Source organism: Leguminivora glycinivorella, chromosome 5 (assembly GCF_023078275.1).
Source record: "Leguminivora glycinivorella isolate SPB_JAAS2020 chromosome 5, LegGlyc_1.1, whole genome shotgun sequence".
NCBI classification, from domain to species: Eukaryota; Metazoa; Arthropoda; class Insecta; order Lepidoptera; family Tortricidae; genus Leguminivora; species Leguminivora glycinivorella.
The window spans coordinates 5798662-5819936 of record NC_062975.1 but is presented as its reverse complement, the minus strand read 5'-3'; the positions used below and the strand labels follow the sequence as shown (position 1 = coordinate 5819936).

At 37.5% G+C, this 21275-nt stretch overlaps 1 protein-coding gene across 2 annotated transcripts in view; it reads left to right on the top strand.

The window, feature by feature from the left end:
- Positions 1-10186, top strand: part of LOC125226662 (protein spaetzle 5) — a 54374-nt gene extending 44188 nt beyond the window's left edge. The window contains exons 3-8 of one of the 2 annotated variants that reach the window (XM_048130712.1): positions 5217-5362; positions 6368-6573; positions 6857-7124; positions 7430-7588; positions 8870-9043; positions 9423-10186. In XM_048130712.1, coding sequence (XP_047986669.1) covers positions 5217-5362; positions 6368-6573; positions 6857-7124; positions 7430-7588; positions 8870-9043; positions 9423-9597 — 1128 coding nt within the window. In that variant the 3' untranslated portion in view covers positions 9598-10186. The remainder of the gene's footprint in view (positions 1-5216; positions 5363-6367; positions 6574-6856; positions 7125-7429; positions 7589-8869; positions 9044-9422) is intronic. The other variant, XM_048130713.1, reaches the window with a different exon arrangement.
- The last annotated feature ends 11089 nt before the right edge of the window (positions 10187-21275 follow it).

The following is a 21275-nucleotide window of genomic DNA, read 5'->3' as shown; positions in this document are numbered from 1 at the left end:
GAGCAAAAATTATTACATTTCACAGCGATACGATAACTTATTGCCAGTAGTCTTATTTATGTCAATGCGCACAGCGCGAATGTAGACAGTGATTACCAATTTAGTTTTTTTGTCGATTGGTATATATATATCCCGGTCGATATAAGTCTAGGTCGATGTAAGTGAAGTTTTTGGTTGAGGAAAATGCCTTTGACATTTACAAACCATATCGGTTTCCTATCTTGTGAGCATTGTTCGAATCGGGCCCTTACGATACGCAAGGAAAACCCCAAGGAAATGTAGTGTTTGCTTAACTGCGTTAGTTTTCACCTGGGAAAACACTAGTGTTTAACTAGTTCAGATAACAGCATGACAAGACTGACTATGATAAGATTTGATTTCTTAACCAATTAACAGGTGCCATATGGCATCGCTTTTTCTAAAGGTGCCTACTTTTATAGTGAAGACTAGGACTATAAATAAATACCTATTATAAAATAGCATGTTTTTATTGACACAGTAGTACTTCTACCGTTGTTTAAATTAGGTAAGTATTCAAATACACCGTGGTCACCGTGGGCCTGAACAACTCGAAAGATTTTAACAGTGTATTCCTGACCACATTTAGAAACTATTATGTCATATAAACTTTTCTGGATATCGCCAGCCACCACCAATTGCAATTGTAATTGTCACCAATTGTAATTTTTTTTCTATTGTTACTCAATAAAAAGACCTTATTAAGGCGTTGATGCCATTACGTATGGTGAATAGTCTCACTAATCACTATCCTCATTAATAGATGTCAAATAGTGAGAAGTAAAACCTTTGAAAAGTGAGGTTTTTAGAAAAAAAAATGTTAAAGTTCATTTTTTTGTGCCAGTTTTATGAATAGCATTTACTTTCTGTGTGAAAATACATTATAAAATAGTAGAAAAAAATCAATTTTTGTTTGTACAAAATATACAAAAGTCTTATTATATTTGTTGTTTGTTTTATATCAAGAATGCGTGGATAAAATATTTCGGGTTATTCAGGCCCACGGTGTATTAAGTACCTCCGGTACCGATTAGTGTCTACTCTGAAATTATTTCTCTGCAAATGATTCTTACTTAGTACCAAGGACCATTTAATACTAGACTGATATAGCCCATACAAAAAAGCGTACCCCTGAAAAAAGCTTAGTTTTTGCTTTAAAACTAGATGGCGTTGTTTCGTAACCCGGGAGTGGAAAAAAACATATTTTCACACATATGTTTACTTGTTTTTATATTATACTATGAATAACTATCAAAAAACTTTATTTTAATATCAAAATATTGGCTCAAAACATAATTTTTACAAATTATATTTTTTGGTCGGCCTCGACGTAGTTGTGATCGCTTCGCTGGCTAAGTTTGTTCGCATGTTGTCTAACTATTGCCAAATAAAATGACTAGATGACGTTGGTGGACTAGGAAAATGTCACATCCGTTTCGTTGTTCATTAATATAATATACTTAGTGATAATAAACCTATATGTTGAGCTCAAATACGTTCAACAAAACGCAATCATTGTGCCAACAGATGTGACATCCAGTGACATCTGACATCCATGTCACATCACAAATGTCATTGTATGATTTATTGAATAATCATAATATATGGATATTAAATATTTTAGAATCGCAGCAGCAATGCGAGTAGAGATACAGAATTAATAACTGTATAAATTATTAATTGTATGGTCAATGACCATACATAAAATTACCAGTTTAGGTGACAGAAGGCGAATCCAATTTGTAAACATTAAATTTAATGTGCTAAGGAAAAGAATCTTTCCGATTTTCAACGGGACACGGCTGAAGGGGCGAGCTGGTTTCGACTGCGCCCATGCATCTCAATTGTCCAGAAAGTTCATTCGAAGATCATTTTGCTTATAATAATCTGAGTAATCACAGTGAATGGTTTGACAGTATTTCAGCTAACATGTAGAGAGACTTGCTAGCTTCGTCGGTCAGGCTTCGTCTTGGACACAACGCGGATAGTTAGGCCGCCAGGTGTGGCACTTTGGATTACGTTTTTATAATAAATTAATGATAGTTTGTATTGTTTTGGTAATATATTTTCTACTCGTATACTACTCGTTTGGTACTCGTATAAACCTAAACTGAGATAATAAATGAATAAAAGGAAATAATTAGTGAAACTCTGACATAAGTAATAATTAATGAGATAAGTAATAATGATATCGGATCGGATAATGTGAAAACGGACTAAGACAATAGATACCTTGTTAGTGTTATATACCTATGCCTATGTATATCCCACCAAAAACATTCTGTAAAAAATAGCCGTCTCGATGGAGCTGCTTGTTTATCTCTAAAAAGTAATGAAATCTACATAAAGTTCCTTACTGCGATTTATTTATTATTATAGTTAACTAGCCTTTGCCCGCGGCTTCGCTCGCGTTAAATTCGAAAATCTCTCCACAAACTTCCATCCTCCATTCTAAGGAAGTGGGGGGATATAAAAAGAGACAAAAAGTAGCCTATGTCACTTTCCATCCAGTCAACTATCTCCACTTAAAAAATCACGTCAATACGTCGCTCCGTTTTGCCGTGAAAGATGGACAAATAAACAGACACACACACTTTCCCATTTATAATATTAGTATGGATGTTGTGTGACTTGGCCGTTGAAGTGTAGCGGTGCTGGCGACAGATTGATGCAATGGTGTCATGGAGCACCTGGTTATAAACTTCTTTATACCCTTGTGTATAAAGAAGTTTATAAGTTTCATATTCGATGGTCCGAGCTAAGGTTCGTAAAGCCATGAAGCCGAGCTGATAATCATTGTCGCTAAACGCCGATCGAAACGCAGTCTGAAGTGGGTGATAAACGTACGATACGAGCAGGTATGCGTACTTATGGCTCGACGACCTTTTTCGATTGTGTGTCACCGTAAGTACGCGTAAAAACCGCTGCGCATAGTAGTCGACCATCCAACGCGTACTTGCTCGTACGCCTATCACCCACTTGACGTCGCGCCAACACTTTATGGAAAAAGCGGGTTTTCGACAACTACCAATAAGATTTTAGACATTCAAAAATCTTCAATAATACTCAACTGTTTCGGTCGCACTCGTTCAAATATAGGATAGGATTGGTATGAGCGAAACGGTCAGGAGATTGATTGTCAACATGATATCTATCATAAACACCGTTCGAAATGGCCTCATTAAAATCTAAATTTTAAATATATTGAAAGTACCTAATATTAAGATAGAAAATTTGACAGTATGGTACTCTTTTGCATGATTGTCATAATTCAAAATAAGAACGATGGCTTGCGTTGTAAACAGGGACTGAAACATGACACGGGCCCCTAGCGTCATCTATATACTTTTCACTGTATCACTTGTAATGCCGTTGAACTACCGCGTGCGTATTTAAAAAAAAAAACGACATTTTTATTCAAATGACACTCTTAGTGACATCTAGTGACATAGATTTACGGCTGCCAACGGGGTACGGTATTTAGTATGGACTCTGCTGGTCCTTTATAATCGTCCTTGCTTAGTACCTACTTAATTGCTTAATTTCGTTACTATGTATAAGACTAGCGGATATTGCACAATTAGGTCCTATAGTATACTGGAGCTAATGATTTAAGGATTACGATTAGGTATAACATAATTATTATGGCAAGTGATACTGACATTACTAACACTTCGGGCCATGGTTACTGCCCCCATCTAAACCTACAACGATTCATTGTGTACAGCTCTAGATCTTAACACCCTATTATCGAAATGTCAGCGTCAACAGTCAACCTTCTGCTACAATGGTGGCATAATTGACACATTATCATTACGAACCGAGGGCAGACACAAATCGATTCACTCATGAAGTCATGCTATTAAAGCTGAGATGTCACATATCTAGCTGACATCGTGAATGACACGATTTAGAAATGGTGACAATAGTTCACATCATGTGTGAAGGAGATACAATACTATTACAGACATTACAGTTTCGTGTCAAGATCGAAGAGACAAGGTTGAATGAAAGGTTACTTACTTGTCGTTAATTAAATGAGGTGTTCAATTGTTAATTTTTGAGTCTCTTTCTATTAGGTAGTTCGATTGTACTTATTATAGGTAGGTAAGCTACGACACGAGTACGACCTAGCTGCTTCTGACATTACAAGAGGCTTCGATTAGGTAAGGTACAGCGGGACAAATCTCGACTGGGGGGCAATTATAACTAATGCATTTTTTCCATTATTTACACTATGATGTTGAGTTCTACATGTATTCACTGAACACGCCTACCATATATAACCGGTGGACACTCTGTTTAATAATGCAAACATTGTAAAACATAGCAAAAATGGACCAGTTACATTTGCCCCCCAGTCGAGAATTGCCCCGCTGTACATTACTTGCTTTTGTTCTAATGCCTGAAAGCAAGTTCGTAAATTACTAGCAAACTAAATTGACATTTTTCAATTGATAAGCAACCTTTAGGTATTGGTGGCATAAGGTTTCTAAGGTCTTGAATTTTACACTAAGGGGACGTTATTATTTTTTCATACATAAGTACATACATACAGTCACGCCTGTATTCCATGAAGGGGTAGGCAGAGCACACGAAACTACTCAAGTTTCAGTGCCACCCTTGGCAAATAAGGGGTTGAAAGAAAATAGTTATTTGTTGTACAAGGGGGCAAAGTTGTATTTTAACGCCCACCAGAGTGTAACACAAAACTTTTCCCCTCACTATAGCGAGGAAACTACAACGCAAACAATGCGTTTATCACTGCTTCCAGTAGTTCCACAGGTTGTAAATCATCTTTATTACTAGATTCACCTACTTTTATCAATTTTAAAGCAGTTAATTTGACTTTATTCAAGGTCAAATTACTTTACCCACTAGTGGATAAAATGCGTTTTTACCCGCTGGTATTAAAGGACAAAACACGTGTTTCCGAGCTAGTGAGGGGAAAACGAAATTGTGACATTGCAGTGACAGGTTGCCAGCCTCTCGCCTACGCCACTATTTACCCCATATCCCACAGTCGCCTTCTACGACACCCACGGGATGAAAGGGGGGTAGTGAAATTCTTAACCCGTCACCCACGGGTATTTATTTTCATACACGTGAATAACGGTATCACATAGGTACCTTCTTTTTTGGAACAGCAGGTAAAAAGTTTGTAACATTATAGTACAACGGGCCACTATTGTTTCCAGATAGCCTGGCTCTCCCGTGGCGATGGTTACAGCTGCCCCTACGGACAGAACTGCGCCAACACCTTCGAGCCTGCTCCTCCTGGGCGGGCCCCACCGTGCGCGCAACCAGGCCTTACATACTGTGTACATCCGGACCCTTACCCTGAGTAAGTATAGTATGAATTTTCTAGATGAACTTTTCGGTTTTGCCCTAAGTAATCTGTTAAACAAAGGCCTTTGTTTCTATTATTCGCGGTGGTTAACTCCCGTTTCCACAGCACGTGCTAAAGTCTCAGTGTAGTTAAAAAGCAACTATCATGATAGCAATAAGGTTCAAATTTATTAAACAGTTTGCAGTGTGCAGGTAACTTTTTTTGAAGATGACAAAACGTGTTATCTCCGAAAGGGCTTTTTATGGATTTGAACCTTATTGCTATCATGATAGTTGCTTTTTAACTACAATGAGACTATAGCACGTGCCGTTTAAACGGGAGCTAACCGCAGCGAATAATAGAAACAAAGGCCTTTGTTTAACAGATTAGGGCAAAAGCGAAAAGTGCAACTCAGAAAATTCATACTATATCCATACTAATGTTATAAATCCACACTAATATTATAAATGGGAAAGTGTGTGTGTCTGTTTGTTTGTCCGTCTTTCACGGTCAAAAGGAGCGACGAATTGACGAGATTTTTTAGTGGAGATAGTTGAAGGGATGGAGAGTGACATAGGCTACGTTTTGTCTTTTTCTAACGCGTGCGAAGCCGCGGGAAAAGCTAGTAATACATATAACAGATCGACTCTGGATTCTGGTTAACAGTTACAGCTGTCCAGGAAAGAACTGTGCCCAACTTTAAGACAGGCCTTGGCTAATAGTTACAGCTGCCACTGTGGACAGACCTGCGCTCAGCTAGGCCTTACCTACTACGTACGTCCAGATCCTTACCCCGAGTAAGCATACAGCCAGGTTATGACAATATGTATAGGTAACAGTTTCCTGAACTACGCAAACATCTTAGAGCCTGATCCTCCTGCTCACGTGGTTATATTACCATTTAGCTTTACAAGAAACGTAAGATAAAGAGGTCATATACACTAATTTTCAAACGTGCAGGGACAATATGGCCGGTTAAAATCTCTATTTAAAACACTATTAAATACTATCTCTTTCCAGACAAATAATCCGCCGGCTAATCGAAGCGGGACAGTACGATATCTCCACGCTGCTCTCGGACGAGACGAGAGACGACTTCAACTCCCATAAGAAGGTGGACTATGGGTACGGATACGGGCCTAACTCTCTGCCCAACGTGGACCAGATCTCCATCGTCAATGAGCCAAAAAACTACAACACGAAGTTCCATTCGAGGTTCAATCATGGTGAGAAACTTAGAAATTATTTTTGAGAAGATTCACATGTTGCCAATCTCTAAATTGCAAATTACCAATGTTGAAGTATCTACTTCAAAGTACAGGCTTACACCAAAATGTTCCATAATGAAGCTTTCGTATCTTTGCTTAGTGTTTGTTTTATTCAGTATAACAGTTATTTAACAGAAATACCTACGTCTGTCCAGAGGACTTCAAAAGTAGCTGAAATATGTTTTATGCTTAGTCTGTCACAATTTTGATGCTAACTGTATGTAACACCGACTTTTTTCAGAAATATTCTCGCAAAAAACGCCCCTCCAGCCCCCATCTCCCGTGGATCCGTCGCCCTACAATATCAACGCCTTCCAATCGTCAAACTTCTCCAAGTTCGGCTATCAGAACCCCAACTACTGGGCCCCGTTCGACTACGAGAACAAGATTAACCGCAACGTGTACAACCAGAACTTTTACAACACGCCGTTTAGCCAGTACGATAGCGCGGATTGGTTCAGACAAGCGGCGAGCGGAGTGACGCAGTATAATCCTATGGAGTGGTGGAAGTAAGTCACAAATGAAATACATTTCTAGCATTGAAATCCTAGAAATATTAATTACCAGCATTGTTTTAATAGCGATTGCCGCCTTGCGTCTCATAGCAAGGTTAGTCTGATGTGTAACAAACAGCGTGCCAGAAGCTCAAGTTCTAGGGGTCCGACTACGACCACTTATTTTATTAAAATTATTAAAATGGAATCAAACTTTATATTACTTACAACACAAAGATATTTGTCCCGCAAAAAAATTATATGTACTTTCTAAGATACAATTTAAAAACTGATTCTAAAACCAAAATTATTCTATTCAGATACCCATCCCGGTCTGAAGTGACCGTACAACGCTCCGTGTCGTTTCCGACGCGGTCAACGAGGCACCGACGGCGGCGCAATGCTGAGCTGGTACGAGCATCAGAACAGAGACAGCTTACAGGCGCTGAAGCACTGAGGATAGCTTTGGGGCTAGCCAGGTGAGGTCTAAACTAGACAACTATTTATAACTTCACTTCAGATACCCATCCCGTAACGTGACTGTACAACGCTCCGTGTCGTTTCCGACGCGTCACGCGGTCAACGAGGCACCGACAGCGGTGTAATGCTGAGCTGGTACGAGCGTCGGAGCAGAGACAACTCACAGTAGGCCTAGCACATGATGGCCGCGAGAGTATGTCGCCGCGAGATAGATCACACGTCTTCTTCTAACTGTATTAATAACATAAGGACGGCTAGTCTATCTCGCCGCGACATACTCTCGAGGCAATCATGTGCTAACCCTGCTGGTGAAGAAGCGTTGAGAATAGCCTTAGGGTTGGTCAGGTGCTATCTAGACTAGTCTTTCTACTGTAACTTTACTTTAGATAGCCATGCCGACTACCGTGAAGTGACCGTACAACGCTCCGTGTCGTTTCGGACGCGGTCAACGACACACCGACGGTGGCGCAATGATGACCTGGTGCGGGCGTCTGAGCTGAGCAGAAGCAGCTCACAGGCGCTGTATCACTGAGGATAGCCTTGAGGCTAGCTAGGTGAGGACTACGAAATGTAAATAAGGTATTGTACCTATGGTGACGCTATGAGGGACTAAAAAGCGAAGACATTAAACTACAAATCTTTTGTAACATTAACGGCCAAGCTACAGTCTTTGTCCCATCGGCGGAAAGTCGCCAGTCAGTCGGTGTTTTACAAGTTGCACTTCGGGGAGTGTGCTCAAGAGCTACACGAGCTTATTCCACCGTCCCCATTCTACCATCGGACTCTTTATAGACGCACGGCCGGTTTCCATCCTTACTTGGTAGATGTTCCGCGAATTCGCACGAAGCGCTTTGCTTCTTCTTTTCTTATGCGCACTGCCAAGGAGTGGAATTCCTTGCCGGCGGCTATATTTTCGAGCTCATATAACCCGGCAACCTTCAAATCAAGAGTGAACAGGCATCTTCTGGGCGAGCTCACTCCATCGTAGGCCACGTCTTTGCCTACGGCTAATCTGTGGCCAAGAGTAAGCCCATTTATAATTTAAAAAAAAAAGAAACATAAAGGCAATTATTCAAATTTTCTTGTGAGTTTGCCACTCCATAAGTCAATGCAAAACTCAATGACTCTGTAAGGGATTGAGATATACCTAGGTCTCTCTCTCTACCCAGGTGATGGTCGAAAGAGTCCATTTATAACAGCTTTTACAACCATCAACAGTCCGTCACAACCAATCCCCATTTGCTCATCTCAAAGTTTCTAATCTACATCCCAACTTCCAGCGCAGAGACATCCGCGGAGCGTCCCCGTCGGCAAGCGCCCGGCACAGAGGAGCTGTGTCGGGTCCGCACCGACTACATCACGCCGCGCGCCGCGCTCAACAACAAGGGGAGCTGGCGATACGTCGTCAACATGCCCAACAACATGACGCAGCTGGTGCGCGCTGAGATATGCACGTAAGTGCAAACCGAAAGTTTTGGTTAAGTGCATAAGCTATAAAAACAGATAAATGCAATGTTCTGGTAGTTAAAAATTATACTAAGATTGATGATGATGATGATTATAATTATCATTTATCAGTATTATATCAACCCAAACCACCACCTCCAACAGCACTCATTGCCAACTTCGTGAAATAAAAGGTTTAAGTGCGCCATCTATTGGGAACGAGGAAAACAAATTAACTTGTGTTGTTAATGGCGCCATCTGTGACATAGTAGCAGCATTAAATAAAATATCTATGAACGTAGTAGAAGAAGTTTAGTTATAAAACTTTTAAATACTGTCATGAAGTTACTTATATTTTTATATATGTTGTTATTTATTGTTTTACAGATCAAGTCAATGCAGCAACTTGTGTTCCGTGCCCGTCGGCTACAGTTCCCGTTGCGAGCAGAAATATATACAAAAACGACTCGTGGCTCTCGAGTCGAGTGGACAGAATTTATACACCGACGTCTTTTGGATACCTAGTTGTTGTCAGTGTACAATAATAGCCAACAACACTTAAACCCGATTTAATAAACGTATAGTTTATTACAATGTATTTTTTATAGTTTGACTACTCGACGCTAGATGGCGCGAAAATCTAAATTAAAAGCATTTTGTTAACACTCACTGCCAAGTATGTTAAGTATGAGTTTACACACTTTTAACACGAATTAAATAGTAATTATTATGATGTTTGATATAAAGTCATGACATTTCGAAAAATATAGATTTAAGTTAACTATGTAATAATTTAAAAACTTGTTCTTTATAAGTTATTTTTTATAACATTTCTGCCTAGATGGCGTTGTAAAGCTATGAACTACGAAGACAACTTGAGTTTTTGTTTGATTTTTCACGGTGTTTTGTTTGGTCTTTGTTTATTTTTTCATGTTAGGGAAACTTTGATTTCTATTTTATGACACAGGCTGTGCTGTCAAAGTAGATATTTTCTAATATTTGTTTATAGATTAACAACTTAGATTATTATGACTTTAGCGCCATTGCTCGGCGTTCAAGAAACGAATTGATGAAATTTAGGCCGATGGACTAAACATATTTAGTTCTATTATTTTGTTAGCCTACTACTACAAGTTATAACACTTACTCAGTCACTTACTTCGATAACACGATACAAAATGATGTACGATAAGTTTATAAGGGCCAGTTGCATCAACCACATTTGACAGACACATCATCGTCACGCATAACTATGGAACGATACAATAAAATTTGAATGCTTTAACGGTGACAGTTTGATTAAGTGTGTTGATCACTTTTGTCCTAAAGACAAGTATTATAATTTTAAATGCTTAAGTACGATTTTAACCAAGTATTAATAAGTTAAGTGAGTTTTCTGTAAATATTAGCTTTCAGTAGGTAACTTAAATGAGCTTTGTGACGTATTTTTAGTAGGTACTTGGTATTTTGATAGTATAATAGTATTTAAATTATATAATCAATTAATCAGCAATAACAGCGCCCTAAAATGCTGCAAAGAAAAAAAATATTGAAAATCTTATACCTACGTATAGTCAATGATATCAAAATAGTAAATATTATCGATGCCATCAATCGATTATGGATCGATTGGTGTGGCAACACCCTTATTACCAATAGATTGGTGTAGTAACACGTTTTTTTACTCTTATTGTTGAATCACATAGCTCTAAATTCAAATTTATGAATATCAAGCCTAAGTTATAAATAAATTATTCTTTATTTAAGATTGGTGGATAATAATGTGTACATTTTCTAAAACATTTTTTTTAAATTATTATTATAAATGGGCTTACTCTTGGCCACAGACTAGCCGAAGGCAAAGACGTGGCCTACGATGGAGTGAGCTCGCCCAGAAGATGCCTGTTCACTCTTGATTTGAAGGTTGCCGTTGTCTGTTGTTAATGTAAACTGTCAAATAGGTGTAGTCTAAACAGGCAGGTATACGATTAAGCTAACGATAGCCTAATTATATGAAATACGTCACTATAACTTAGTAAATTTATGTACTTTCAGTAATTCCGCATTCCGCCTGAACGGTATGAGCTAGTATGTAAGGAGGTGTACTTACGGGTAAGCGAGAGGGAGATATGTTCCTTCCCGCTCGCTCCGCGCTCGGCGCGTTTCGTTCTAGGTTTCAATAATTATTATTAAATTTATGCCCCTGTTGTACACTTTGCTTTTTACTTCGATTGCGAGGAATTAATTATATTTTTCTCGGCAATTTACACCACGAAATTGTCGTAAAGCGAAAGAACATAATAGGTACATAAGATAACCAATTCCCGCCAACTTTTTTTTCAACATGTGATCAGAGTTTCAGACGCTTGGTTTTTTGCCAAGTCAAAAATTTTTTAAACGATAAGTAATCGAATCCTATTTTATTTAATTTACTTAATTTAATGACAGAAAATACGGAATTCTAATAAATTATAGCAAAAATAAAATAACCTATCAAAGTTTTGTCACCTACACAATTTTATTGCTCAATAAAATTGTGCAATATGTTTTAACTGTTTGTCTCTTGAGACCGATTACCTTAGTCTTAGGCCGGCACGGCAACAGACAGTCTTAAAATTCATAATTTGATAAAGTCATAGGCTTCCCACAGACAGTCTTAAAAATTCATAATCTTAAAAAAAACTTGTATGCAATCTGACAGTTCAAACTGACACTGACAGATCTGTCAGTGTCAATTTGCATACAAATTTTTTTTAAGATTATGAATTTTTAAGACTGTCTGTGGGAAGCCATAATCAGTACAAAAATCAGATCGAGTGCACGGAGTTCCATACAATTTCGCGACCGTCCACACTAGGGCTTCCAATACCGGGATCCCGGTATCACGGGATCCCGGGATCCCGCCTTTTTTTGGGCACATTTCAATACCTGTATTTAATTTAGTAATACCGGGATCCCGGTATTTTTAGTAACTACCAAGTACCAAATGAACGTAAATCACTCATCAAAAACGTTAAATTTCTGCATCACGATGGTTACTACACGCGTAAATCTTCTTCTTGCTCTCGTTTTTCGATTTGACACATTCTCTGTTTGGTGTTTTTGCAATATTTGTATGAAAATGATTGTTTTTTCGATGATTAGCTAGATAAAGAATTAAAGATAGGTGTCAAAAGCATTCATTGAGGAGGGTCGGCCGCGAACATTTTTTGACACATTTGTCGCACTTGTGAATTCGCACGTAAGTGTGACAGAGGAGCAACACATCAAACGTAGTTGCAACAGGACACAAATCCTCTGTAAACAAATCGCCTTGATGCATCTATATCATAGATATAACTTTTCAAAAATTGGTTAATGCATACGAACTAACGTATACCGTAGCTACTCTATTTTTACTATGCGTGTGCGTTAGTGTGTTGAACTCTATCTAGCTCAAAACTTTGCCGTACATAACATTCCCTATACTTAGTACCGAAATTGGGAAATCACCCCTTAACTATCAAAATCAAGAAAAATACTTTTCTAATCCGTAAATTAAGTGTTCCTATTCCGCGGATAATCTTTTTGATTTTGATTATCATGGATTTCCGCAAAGTAATGTGTGATTCCATAGATTATTTCTTAATGTGATTTTTGATAATCTATGTCGGACAATTCAGCTTTTTTGGCTAATTGTTCAATCATTTGGCGGATTTATTTTATTAGTGCATTAGCGCCTCTAGCGCCACGAAATACAAAAATACCACTAAATTGTACCACAGATATTGATTACAATGTGTTTCTAAAAAAAAATCATCTCATGTTCTAATTTCAAAAGTCAATGATGAAACTATAATCGAGAAATGCTTCTTAATGCTTGTTATTTAATAAAGTGATATTATAGTTAAACCTACAGCACAACTACACCATTAACCCATTAACACTGACTATAAAATGTAACACAGCATGAATGAGCCACAGCAGCTTCCTAGTATCACAGCCATACTAAAGAAGAGGCGATTGAGGTGGCTCGGGCATGTGTATCGAATGGAGCGGACTCGTTTGCCACGCTGGGAGTTGGGAGATGTTGTAGATGCAAAAAGACCGGTCGGACGGCCAACGCTGCGCTTTAAAGATTGCGTGAAGCGTGACATGGTCACATTTGATATTCCATGCGACCCGTGGCAACGACTGGCCGAAGACCGAACCACGTGGCGCCGTGTTGTCCATGACGTTCAATCCAAGCACGACAATGCCTGGTTCTCCTCCTTGAATGATAAACGCATGAGGCGTCACGAACAAGCCTCTAAACCCCGCTCATCTGGGGGAGCATACACCTGCCGTGTGTGCGGACGAGGGATCCTCTATCGAATTGGGCTGTACAGCCACAAACGTAAGTGTCGCAAGGATGCCGTTTGAACCATCTGGTTATATATGCAAAGGCTTGTTATTATTAAAATGTAAAAGGTTCTATTCCGCACGAGCTTAAAGAGATCGATTTGGCAGAAAACATGGTTTGCTATAGCCGCGTCTTCTTGTGAAATGTCCGATATGGCGGCGATATCTAACTTACAGAATCACCTGAGATCTGGCGCTCTTTCCCGTTTGCTTTTATACTGCGTACTTGGGACTGAGGACTCATAACAAAAATAAAGAGCACAGGGCGTAGCCCTTTGAACTATGTATACTTAAAAACAATAGAAGTTGAACGGACTTGGCCACATAAGTTTGCGAACCGTTTGGGTTGAAATCGAAACTTATGAAGTTGGAAATGTAATCGATTTGACACCTCACTAAGTCGGATTGGCAAGATTCCGCTGTAGTATATAACACGCATGAAAAGTAACGAGATTTTGAATAAAATTTGTTATTTTAAGCAAATTACTTGGTTTTTATATTTTCCCGATTTCAATACCGGGATCCCGGAATTGAAATCGCCAATACCGGAATGAATACCGGTATTGGATAAGGTCCGGTATTTGGAAGCCCTAGTCCACACACACTCTTGTTTTTTAAGATTATGAATTTTAAGACTGTCTGTTGCCGTGCCGGCCTAAGACTAAGGTAATCGGTCTCAAGAGACAAACAGTTAAAACATATTGCACAATTTTATTGAGCAATAAAATTGTGTAGGTGACAAAACTTTGATAGGTTATTTTATTTTTGCTATAATTTATTAGAATTCCGTATTTTCTGTCATTAAATTAAGTAAATTAAATAAAATAGGATTCGATTACTTATCGTTTAAAAAATTTTTGACTTGGCAAAAAACCAAGCGTCTGAAACTCTGATCACATGTTGAAAAAAAAGTTGGCGGGAATTGGTTATCTTATGTACCTATTATGTTCTTTCGCTTTACGACAATTTCGTGGTGTAAATTGCCGAGAAAAATATAATTAATTCCTCGCAATCGAAGTAAAAAGCAAAGTGTACAACAGGGGCATAAATTTAATAATAATTATTGAAACCTAGAACGAAACGCGCCGAGCGCGGAGCGAGCGGGAAGGAACATATCTCCCTCTCGCTTACCCGTAAGTACACCTCCTTACATACTAGCTCATACCGTTCAGGCGGAATGCGGAATTACTGAAAGTACATAAATTTACTAAGTTATAGTGATTTTTTCAATACGTACATAATAAACAGCATTGGTACATCAATTTCCATGAGAAAAAAGTAGATGATGTCATATCTATCTATGAGAACTGAGTGGCGCCGCTGCAGAGCATCCTCTGCAGCGGCGCCACAATAAAAGCCCATTATTTCGTTTTCCGCTATAGGTACAGTCATAAAATTATACGTACATACTGTACGTCTTACGAACATCATTTTAACATATAATTAGTTGAATTTCATTATGGTGGCGCCGCCGCAGAGTAGCACACGAAATACGAATTTATTTGGAGATAAGAAAGGAATTTTAAGAGGAAAGTTGGAGATCGTTTCTTTATTAAAACATATTCCCTGTTTTTCTCCGTGATGTATTCGCACCACATACTACTAAAATTACTTCGCCGTGCGCCATGCCTAAGTAGATGGTAGTGCAAGCGAAACGCACATTAATAAATTAAATATTGGTACCGTAGCCGAATGGCATTTCTACGACGCGAAACGAAAAAGAAACTTCGCGAAAGGTAGTCTGCTCAGTCGCGCCAGTGCATTCGGCTACGCTGATATCATTCTGACGGTTCAGCACGATTATCGTTTTCGCGAGCCAGTCCATACGTGGTCCAAATGCAGCTTTAAATAAAGGCCCATAGGTGCCCATAGCGAGAGCGCAAGTTGTGCTGGGCCTTCGTGTCAATTATTATCTTGAAGTTGGCCGCTTCAATGAACCGCTTGAGGATCAAAATGGTTTGTAAAGAGTAGCGGTCGACATTAACTTCCGATAAAACGTACTTATATCTTTTTCTTGTTTGTAGCTTTGTTAAGGCTTATGGACAGTACTAATTTAAGCTGAGTGATTTATTTAGTAATCTAATCTAACTACATATTAATTAAATGTAAAGTTCTAGATGGGTTTAGGCTTGGAGTCCGCTTGGCTTTTGTACATTTATTTAATTTCTTAAAATAAATCCAGATACAAAATACTAATGACTTTTATTTCACTTACTCAATATTCTAATCATCATTATTTCCATCATATCAAGATTCCCCTTCGAAATTACCCGAGCATAAGTATTTGTTAATAGCGTGTTAGGTTGACCGTGAGCAAACCAGAAACGACTTTTTAATGTAAATTGTATGTCACTGTAAAACCTCCAAGCGCGCTTCTATAAATGGCGCAAGTTTTTCATAGAAATTCCCCAAAACTTTTTAAATAATTTTATGATGAATGATTTTCTTAAACACAAAATTATGAATGTTATTAAATATTTGTATAGAATTTATGATTAAAAATTTTCAGCTAAATGATTATTATGAACAGTGATAGTAGTACTATTGATAATAATGAAACAAAATTATGATAAGTAAAATTATGAGAAATGATCATTCGGAGTACAAATCGGTATAAACAATAATTTTATAACAAATAATTTTACCACAGACTAGCCGAAGGCAAAGACGTGGCCTACGATGGAGTGAGCTCGCCCAGAAGATGCCTGTTCACTCTTGATTTGAAGGTTGCCGTTGTCTGTTGTTAATGTAAACTGTCAAATAGGTGTAGTCTAAACAGTCAGGTATACGATTAAGCTAACGATATCCGAAATACGAATTTATTTGGAGATAAGAAAGGAATTTTAAGAGGAAAGTTGGAGATCGTTTCTTTATTAAAACATATTCCCTGTTTTTCTCCGTGATGTATTCGCACCACATACTACTAAAATTACTTCGCCGTGCGCCATGCCTAAGTAGATGGTAGTGCAAGCGAAACGCACATTAATAAATTAAATATTGGTACCGTAGCCGAATGGCATTTCTACGACGCGAAACGAAAAAGAAACGCCGCGAAAGGTAGTCTGCTCAGTCGCGCCAGTGCATTCGGCTACGCTGATATCATTCTGACGGTTCAGCACGATTATCGTTTTCGCGAGCCAGTCCATACGTGGTCCAAATGCAGCTTTAAATAAAGGCCCATAGGTGCCCATAGAGAGAGCGCAAGTTGTGCTGGGCCTTCGTGTCAATTATTATCTTGAAGTTGGCCGCTTCAATGAACCGCTTGAGGATCAAAATGGTTTGTAAAGAGTAGCGGTCGACATTAACTTCCGATAAAACGTACTTATATCTTTTTCTTGTTTGTAGCTTTGTTAACACTTTCGCTACCAAGAACCCGACTGTCGGGCACACCGCTCGTAGAAGCGTAGCCGATTACATGGATTTCCCCGTATGTAGCGAAAATGTCGTAGCGCCGCGTAGAGCCCGGTTTCGAAAGTGTTAAGGCTTATGTACAGTACTAATTTAAGCTGAGTGATTTATTTAGTAATCTAATCTAACTACATATTAATTAAATGTAAAGTTCTAGATGGGTTTAGGCTTAGAGTCCGCTTGGCTTTTGTACATTTATTTAATTTCTTAAAATAAATCCAGATACAAAATACTAATGACTTTTATTTCACTTACTCAATATTCTAATCATCATTATTTCCATCATATCAAGATTCCCCTTCGAAATTACCCGAGCATAAGTATTTGTTAATACTTAGGAAAAAAAGTGTTATTTAGTAGATATTTGGAAAAGTATAAAGTAATAAAATAGCATTTTTCAACTTTTTTACAGTACATAATTAATATTGTGCTACGAGGGCCAAACTCACAATTTTTTCCTCTGAGCTCATAACACTGATGTTATCTCCAGTCATCGCCGCAAAAGGTACCTAGTACCCCACCGGGGTGCGCCAAAGTTCATATAAAATTGGTATATAGATTATTGGTAGTCCGAAAATGTTTCTCATACAATTTTATATTATAATGATCATTATTTATAACAATTTTATGTTAATAACTATCGTAAATTCGAATGACTTATGTTCATAATGTCATTTATCATAAATACATTTTATACTAATGTTAATGTTTATATACTTATTGATCATAACGATTGCGAGTAATATAATTTATCGTTATATTATTGTTAACAGAACAGAAATCACATGTGACAGTCCAGTTAGGTGCGACGACGAGCGTAGCGAGGAGGAGCGTGTTAGGTTGACCGTGAGCAAACCAGAAACGACTTTTTAATGTAAATTGTATGTACCTCCAAGCGCGCTTCTATAAATGGCGCAAGTTTTTCATAGAAATTCCCCAAAACTTTTTAAATAATTTTATGATGAATGATTTTCTTAAACACAAAATTATGAATGTTATTAAATATTTGTATAGAATTTATGATTAAAAATTTTCAGCTAAATGATTATTATGAACAGTGATAGTATTTAGTACTATTGATAATAATGAAACAAAATTATGATAAGTAAAATTATGAGAAATGATCATTCGGAGTACAAATCGGTATAAACAATAATTTTATAACAAATAATTTTATAATAGCCAAAATGGACCCCCCTCACCGTGATCATCGGTAAAATTAATATGACCAGGTTTAATTTTATTAAACCAGATGTAAACAGTGCCACGAGATGGGGCTTCATCGTGAAAGGCAAAACGAAGTCAAGTATAACACTTTTGTTGACTTAAATGACATCCAAAGGGGTCCATATCGGGTCGCATATATTTTTTTGTAATATCTTCTATGCGCATAACAACTTATGGCATCATCATCAATGTGCATACATATAGGAAATCATATTATTTTTTGTCATACTTCTTTTGCTCTAATAATTAGTGTCATACTTAATAGATGTCATATACTCCTTATTCATACAAACTTAGATTATAATAATCAAATGTCATACTAACTATCAGCACACTTATCAGGTTTGATAATTGTTTTATACATAACGATTTTTAGCATATTTATTATCAGCCATAATAGTTCACTATATCCCCTTGAAACATTTAATTTTTTTGTTTTAATTAAGTACAATTTATTACGCATAATATTACTTCAATTATGATTTTTTCTAAAATTTTACAATTTGTAAATTGTTTGTTTGGTCACAGTTCTTACCTAACCTAAACCTAATTTAAAAGCGGTTCGTTGTTGTGTAGGGTCGCAGTTCTAACCTAACCTAAACCTACTCTGTATGCCGTTTGTTTCTGTGTGATCACAGTTCTAACCTAACCCAAACCTACTCTGTAAGCCGTTTGTTTCTGTGTGGTCACAGTTCTAACCTAACCTAAACCTACCCTGTAATACGTTTGCTTCTGTGTAAATCAAAGGTCTAACCTAACCTAAACCTACTCTGTAAACTGTTTGTTTTTGTGTGTGGTCACAGTTCTAACATAACCTAAACCTAATATAAAAGCCATTCGTTGTTGTGTAGGTCGCAGTTCTAACCTAACCTAAACCTACTATGTAAGCTGGTCGTTTTTGTGTGTGGTCACAGTTCTAACCTAACCCAAACCTACTCTGTAAGACGTTTGTTTCTGTGTGGTCACAGTTCTAACCTAACCTAAACCTACCCTGTAATACGTTTGCTTCTGTGTAAATCACAGGTCTAACCTAACCTAAACCTACTCTGTAAACTGTTTGTTTGTCGATGAAATTATCGTCGTCGCACCAAACTGGGCTATGTCATATGAGATTTGTGTTACTTATTAGTACATTAAATTCGAGCCTAAACAGAGTTATAAATGGAACGTATTATGATTTCTAAATATATGACTTCTTTTTTGTATACAATATTAATACTATGCATAGTAATACGTCGAAATAAAGACAATTATGCTCAGCAAACTTATGACTTAAAATTTAATGAACATAAAAAATATTGCAATAAGAAATATGACATAGCACAGCTATGACGTAAAACAGCTATGTTCAAAAATTATTCTGACTTCCAAGTTTTATGACATACAATGTTATGTAAATAGTGCTCTGACAAGTGAAAATATGACAATAGTTTATAGGCCACCAGAATGTAACCCCATCCAAAGACATAGAAAATCATGGTACGAATTTTTTTTCTCGTGAAATACATACTATTTGATTTTGCTGCCAAACCGTAAACCACAATACATGATAATGATAAATGAATGAAATGCACACACAATTATATTGGCAAAAAGTTCTATTTTTTTTTAATTATCTTCTTTACAAGTGGCCAGGCCAGGGGCCCGTTTCTCGAAAGGTACAAGCCTTGTATTACAAGTGCGCGAACTGTCAAATCGTATGGGTTGTCATGGAAACACACTTGTAATACAAGGCTTGTACCTTTCGAGAAACGGGCCCCAGGTCTAACTTTATTTTTAATTATGTTCTTTACATGTGGCCAGTTCTAAAAACTTTCAATGTCGCCCTCGTATATTGCGCACATTACTTTAAGTACCTGTGTGACTACATCACTACAGCGAAACTCCAAAAAGGGCTATTACGTATGTTCAGTTAAATGTCGTATGATACACATGCAAAAAGGGAATTCGCAACTCCTATCGATTTAAAATACCTCCGTCGTGTTTTAATTTATCGTCACTCGTTTCGAATACCCTTTTTTCCGCACTTGCATTGTAATTTATTATTACTACTTATTTTGACTCATAAAATTTGCGATTGCAGCCTGCTGCTTCAAAATTAGTAAGTAGCTAAGTATATTTTTTTAAAAGTGTATTATTATATTTAGTAACTTATTATTTAGAAAGCAATACATTGAAATCATTCATTAAAAGAAAAGGATTGTAAAATATTAAAACAAATCAAATTGATCCATCAGCCACCTCATAAATAATTTAGATAGGTACCCCGCGGTCTCAAGACAGCATATTTTCCGTCTATGGAGTCAACGAGGGGCACATCTGGGGCTCAAACCCTTGGCGCACCCTTGGGGCTGAACCTACCTTAACAAATTTTCTCTTAAGCTGTAAACATGTTCTGTATTTCTCGATCCAATGGCTCTTTCAAGTTGTGTGAAAGGATTGGGTTTCTTTACGATTTTTACAAGTTGTTTTTTTTTTTTCTTTTTAATGGTGATTAAAATAAGTGTATGTATTCTTAACTCTTGCTTCTCATAATTCCGATTAAAAAAGAACGCAACTTTTTCAATCTTACATCCCCACGAAACCAACAGCGTAGAAAAAGAAAAGTGCGGTTAAAAAGCTTTCCGTAAATTATCAAAACCACCGCTAAAACTCGAGCTTTCAAAAGTTCAAGTAAAACGTCGCTACGCATAAAAGTAAAAGAGGAAGGGAAAAAATCAATGCTTGCATTTTATGTTCTGTGCGTGTGACAGATCGGTTGTCATGACTACCGCGACGGGGGAAGTTCATGGCGCGAAAAAATGACGTAAGTGACGTAAGGAACTGACATAATGGCGTCTATTTTTCCCGCACAAAGTCGGCGCTTACCGCTGCGTTCACAGTTATGACGTTTTGCGTTTGACATTTGCGAGTGTGCGTCGAAGAAGAAAGAGACGGAAGATGGGGTAAGGGAGCCGGTAATCGATATTACGCACTTTTGTAGCAATGAAATTGGCGCTTCGCGGTGCAAGAAAGGTCTGCACGTTGCAATCTTATTTTAAAATGCAGATAACTAAATCTTGATTTATTTAATATTCATATTACTTAAGTGTTTTATTTAGGTATAATAAATACACATTATAACACTATTTGCATACCTAGATTTATTTAGAAAATTATGAACGCTTTAGGTAGCTACGTCGTAGGCATTGCGTAACTATTACACCATACCTACAACAAATTTTT